Below are 5377 nucleotides of genomic sequence, written 5' to 3' on the forward strand. Positions count from 1 at the left end.
CGCGTCGCGCCAGAAAGGAAGGGGAATATGGACCTACTGGACCGAAAAAATTTCCGTTGAAAGAGCACAAAACTAGGGTTTAGGGTTTAGGGTTTAGGGTTTGGGGTTTAGGGTTTACCGTCTGTCGAGACCCAGGAAGTGTACGTAGTAGTCGTAATCACTGGGCTTAAGGGTTGTTGCTGCTTCGACGAAGGCACTGCCTTCAAACCAGCTGCTGCTGCTGCTGCTGCTGCTGCCGGGAGCTGCAGCTGTTACTGAATCGGCTGCAGTGCTGCCGTCACCCAGGGGTTGCTGCTGTTGCTGCCCTGGTGCAGCAGCAGCAGCAGCCGCTGCTGCTGCTGCTGCTGCTGCCGCTGCTGCACCCCGCAGTGGAAATGGGCCTCTCTTTCTTGCTGCTGCCCCCACAGTGGCTGGTGCTGCTGCTGCTGCTGCAGCACGGCGCTCCGCGTTAAGCCTGCAGCAGGAGAAGCAACACCAAACGGGCAGCAGCTGCTTCTGATGCCGTCAGCAGCTGCAGCAGCAGCTGCTGCAGCAGCAGCAGCAACAACCGAAAAAACAGCCGCAGTACAGCACACCCGCAGCAACGGCAGCAGCAATAGTAGTAACAACAGAAGCAGCAGCAGCATCAGCCCAGCAGTACTAACAGCAGCAGCAACAGCAGCAGGAACTGCAGCAGCAGCAGCAGCAGCAGCAGCAGCACCTGGCATGTATGATTTTGCAGGGCCTCCAGAACTGGGTGACGGGATCGCGGGCCCATACAATTGCCTTCGCCGACAGCGCGTTGGGAAACTGAGCTCACAAACCCCAAACCCTAGACCCTAAACCCTAAACCCTCAAACCTAAAACCTAAAGTGCAGTGTAGACCCCCACCTCGTCGAGCTCAGCGCAGTGCAGCTCAAAATGCACAGAAGTGGTGATGCGGCGGCGGCCAAGGGGTTAAAGTATGGTATCTAGGGTTTAGGGTTTAGGGTTTGGGGTTTAGGGTTTGGGGTTTAGGGTTTACCTGCAGAGCGTATGTGTCTGTGAATCGAGCCGGGTTGAGTTGTTTCCCTCCTTTAGGCCCGATACCTTTAACTTTGCTGCTGCTGCTGCTGTTGCGAGCAGCAGCAGCTGCTGCTCCTGCTGCTGTTGCTGCTGTTGCTGCTGCAGCGCTCCCCGCAGTATGAGGGGCCCCAGCAGCAGCAGCAGAACAGCCGCCCTCCGCGACAGAAATCTGTCTGCTTACACTAGTGCTGTTGCTGCAGCTGTTGCTGCTGCTGCTGCTGCTGCTGCTGCTGCCGATGCATTGAACTTTCTGCGGCGGGCCTGAGGTGTCACTGCAGCTGCCGAGGCTGCTGCTGCTGCTGTTTGTTGCAGTCCGCTTCATCGTGCTGCAGCCTCTCCACCCCCGCTGCTGCTGTTCTTTCTGATGCTCCTGCTGCTGTAGATATCGTGCTGCTGTTGCTGCTGTTGCTGCTGCTGTTGCTGCTGCCCTCTGCGCGACGCGTTGGCTGCCGCTCCCCTAGCAGCAGCAGCAGCAGCTGCTGCTGCTGCTGCTTCGAGTGCTGCAAGTACACACCGCGTCTCTAGCACGTGGCGGCTGCAGCAACTAGTGCGTCTGCTGCGGCTGCTGCTGTTCTCACTGCAGCTGCTGCAGCTGTTTCCGCTGCTGCTGCTGTTGCTGTGACTGGGCTGCTGCTGCTGCACACCCAGCGTCTTCAGATGGACTTTTGAGTGTAAAACGGAAAATCTTACGGTGCACGATGTCGCTGCTGCTGTGGCGCTGAGGCCGTTGCTGTTGTTGCTGCTGGCGTTGCTGCTGCTGCTGCGGCTGCTTGGGGGTTGGCAGCAGCAGCAGCAGCAGCGGCTGTTGCTGCTGCTACGTAGAATCTGTTGAGTGGATCAAATAAATGTTGCAGAATTTGTTGTTGCTGCTGCTTTTGTGTTGTACTGCTGCTGCTGCGCCTCGGCTGCAGCAGCACATCTCGACGGCCCCATACATCGAGGCATGCTGCTGCTGCTGCTGCTGCTGCTGTTGCCGTTGCTGCTGCTGCTGCTGCTGTCCTCGTTGCATTCACTTTAACCTCAGCACAAATACGATGTTAACAGACATTTTCTTATTTTAGTACGAGTTAGTCCTTATAAAGAAGAGTTATTTCAGCGGCTGCTGCAGCAGCAGCCGCAGCAGCAGCAGCAGCGCGAGCAGCAGAACTGCTGCTGTCGGTGCTGCAGCAGCAAGGCTTGCTGCTGCAGGCAGCTCGGCAGCCTCCATTCCTACCCATACTCCTTCATTGTTTTGCCATTAGCAGCTGCAGCAGCAGCAACAGCGGCAGCTACGACAGCAGCAACAGCAGCAGCAGTTGCTGCTAGACAGACAGCAGCAGATAGCAGCAGAAGCAGACCGTTGCAACAGGCAGCAGCAGCAGCAGCAGCAGCAGCAGCACGGGAAGCGGCCGCCAGGGCTACGCGCTCTGTTAGCAGCTGGACATATGCAGTCCGTGTAGCAGCAACCGCAGCAGCAGCAGCAGCAGCAACCGCAGCAGCAGCAGCAGCAGCTTCATTAGCAGCAACACCCCAATTGGCAGCAGCCGCCATTCAGTAGCGGTAGCGCCACGCTGATCACCGGCAAAAAGCCGAGCAGCAGTAGCAACAGCAGCAGCAGCAGTAGCAACAGCAGCAGCAGCAGCAGCAGCAGCAGCAGCAAAGATGGTGCGGCGTATGTTTCTGCCTTTCTATTCAAAGGACCGAGGGCCCCCACGTATCCGCATGCAGGTAGTGATGCTGCTTCTGCTGCTACTTTTGCTGCTCCTGCTGTTGCTTCTAATGCTGCTGCTGCTGCTGCTGCAGCAAAACCTTATTGCTCCATATCTCTTGCCCCTCGCCTCCCCGCTAAGGATGTCTGCAGCAGCAGCAGCAGCAGCAGCTGCTGCTGCTGCTGCTGCAGTAGTTGCTTCATTCGCAGGCCGATTGTTCTCACTGCTATTCATTTGCCACGTTTGCTGCTGCTGCTGCTCCTACTACTGCTCCCGCTGCTGCTGCTGCTGCTACTACTGCTGATCCCGCTGCTGCTGCTGCTGCTGCTGCTGCTGTTGTTGCTGCTGCTGCAGGTGATGGGTACGAAGGGGAGGAGATTTTATAAGATTGTGGCAGCAAATCAGAGGGACCCTCGAGACGGAAAACACATGGAGGTGCTGCTGCTGCTGCTGCTGCTGCTCTTATTCCAGCCGTTGCTGTTGCTGCTGCTGCTGCTGCTAAGCCACTGCGTGTTTGTTTGTTTATAGTTTGTGGTTGTTGGCTACGATAACAACTTGTGCTGCTGCTGCTGCTGCTGCTGCTGCTGCTGCTGCTGCTGTGTGTTTCCAGCGGATTAAAACTGCATTACACGTTGCACTGTTAGCTGCTGCTGCTGTTGCTGCTGCTTATGTTGCTGTTGCTGCTGCTGCTGCTGCTGCTGCTGCAGGTGCTGGGTAGCTACATATCGCGGGCCCCATCAGACAGCAAGGGCGTGTCCGAGCTGCGGCTTCGTTTTTCAAGAGTAAAATTTTGGCTTGCTGCTGGCGCTTCTCTTTCTGCTGCAGCAGCAAAGGTGTTGGGGGCAGCAGCACTGATCCCGCTGCAGCCGCCTCTGTATGGGTGGAGGTGCAGAGGCAGACTGCATGAGCTGCAGCAGCAGCAGCAGCAGCAACAACAAATGATTGCGGTATGATACATATACGCAACATGCTGCTACTGCTGCTGCTGCTGCTGCTGCTGCTGCTGTTGCTGTTGCTGTTGCTGCTGCGGTTTCTTGAGTTGTTTTTTAGTGCTGCTGCTGTTTCTTTTGTTTATCTGATGCCACCGCTGCTGCTGCTGCTGCTGCTGCTGCTGCTGCTTCTGGTGCTGCGCTTGCTATCCTTATTTGCGATGCTCCACTCGTCTGTTTCACTGCTGCTGTTGCTGCTGCTGCTGCTGTTGCTGCTGCTGCTGCTGCTGCTGTTGCTGCTGCTGCTGCTGCAGGAGCGGGAGCTGCGTAGCTTTTTCAAGCTGCCTTCACCCATCAGCACGAGGAGAGTAGAAACGGAAGAAGGAAAAACAAAAAAAGAAACCGTCAGGCACATCATCAGATAAATACAATAAATCAAACCTGCTGCTGCTGCAGCAGCTGCTGCTCTTTTGCAGTTGTTGCTGCTGCAGCTGTAGCAGCTGCAGCTGCTCCAGTTGCTGCTGCTGCTGCTGCTGCTGCTGCTGCTGCTGCTGCTTCTTGAGTTCAAGAAGCACTTTTTTTGTTTAACGGAAAACGCCAACTCTTTCCTCCACCCAGTGGACCTTCAGAGTACAACGCCTTCACCTGCTGCTGCTGCTGCTGCTCCTGCTGCTGCTGGTGCTGCTGCTGCTGCTGCCGCTGTTCTGATACTGCGCTCTGGCTGCTGCTGCCGTGCTACAGCTGCTGCTACCGAGCTGCTGCTGCTGCTGCTGCTGCTCGTGATTTTGTAGCCCAGCAGCATCTCGCTGCAACTGCAACGAGATGAACCCTCCAGCAGCAACAGCAGCAGCAGCAACAACAGCAGCAGCAGCAACAACAGCAGCAGCAACAACAACAGAAGCAGCAACAACAACAGCAACAGCAACACCAGCAGCAAACTGACAAACCTACTCCCATCGGCCTGCTGCTGTCGCTGTGCTGGCACTGCTGCTTGAACTGCTGCTGCTGCAAGAGCTGCTGCAGTCACTGCTGCTGCTGTTGCTGCTGCTGTTGCTGCTGCTGTTGCTGCTGCTGTTGCTGTTGCTGCACTGTTGCTGCTGCTGCAGTTATTATGTAATGTTTGGGCCCCCTGGTGCCCAGTTCTGTTTCCTAGCGGGGCGGCGTCCATCAGCTGCTGGTGCTGCTGCTGCTGCTGCTGTTGCTGCTGTTGCTGCTGCTGGTGAGCTCTCCTCGTCCCTGGCGAGGTCTGATACATTAAAGGCAAATGTAACGCGACGCCCGCTACGGGTTATTTGTACAGACCCTTCCTGCTGCTGCTGCTGCTGCTGCTGCTGCTGTTGCCGCTGCTGCTGCTGCTGCTGCTGCGCAGATGTCCCTTCTGCACCTGTAGATACATGAGACAAACTACCAGCAGCAGCAAGCTGTTGCTGTTGCAGCAGCTGCCGCTGCCGCTGCAGCTGCTGCTGTTGCTGCTGTTGTTGCAGCATTAGCTGCTGCAGCTGCTGCTGTTGCTGCTGTTGCATCTGCTGGTGTTGCAGCTGCTGTTGCTGCCGTTGCTGCTGTTGCAGCTGCTGCTGTTGCAACTGCTGCTGCTGCAGCTGCTGCCGTTGCAGCTGCTGCTGTCGCTGTTGCTGCTGTTGCAGCAGCTGCTGCTGGCCTGCTGAGGCCCCCTGCTGGCTGCTGCCTGACACAGGGGCCCGCCATGCTAGCGGCTCC

General features: G+C 56.9%; 2 protein-coding genes across 2 annotated transcripts in view; both read right to left on the reverse strand.

Annotated features, from left to right (window-relative positions):
* EMH_0055070 (MYST-family histone acetyltransferase-A, putative) overlaps nucleotides 1–1366 on the reverse strand; it is a gene marked incomplete at both ends in the record, with an annotated part of 3242 nt that extends 1876 nt beyond the window's left edge. The window contains 3 exons of the mRNA XM_013497190.1: nucleotides 119–454; nucleotides 701–789; nucleotides 1004–1366. Coding sequence (XP_013352644.1) covers nucleotides 119–454; nucleotides 701–789; nucleotides 1004–1366 — 788 coding nt within the window. The remainder of the gene's footprint in view (nucleotides 1–118; nucleotides 455–700; nucleotides 790–1003) is intronic.
* Nucleotides 1367–4770: 3404 nt separating this feature from the next.
* On the reverse strand, nucleotides 4771–5184 carry EMH_0055080 (uncharacterized protein; the record flags this gene model as incomplete). The annotated part of the gene is made up of 1 exon (XM_013497191.1): nucleotides 4771–5184. The coding sequence occupies one exon, from the start codon at nucleotides 5182–5184 to the stop codon at nucleotides 4771–4773; it is 414 nt and encodes a 137-aa protein (XP_013352645.1).
* Nucleotides 5185–5377: the final 193 nt, after the last annotated feature.

This window comes from Eimeria mitis, genomic scaffold (assembly GCF_000499745.2).
Source record: "Eimeria mitis Houghton genomic scaffold, Emh_scaff2521, whole genome shotgun sequence".
Lineage (NCBI taxonomy): Eukaryota > Apicomplexa > Conoidasida > Eucoccidiorida > Eimeriidae > Eimeria > Eimeria mitis.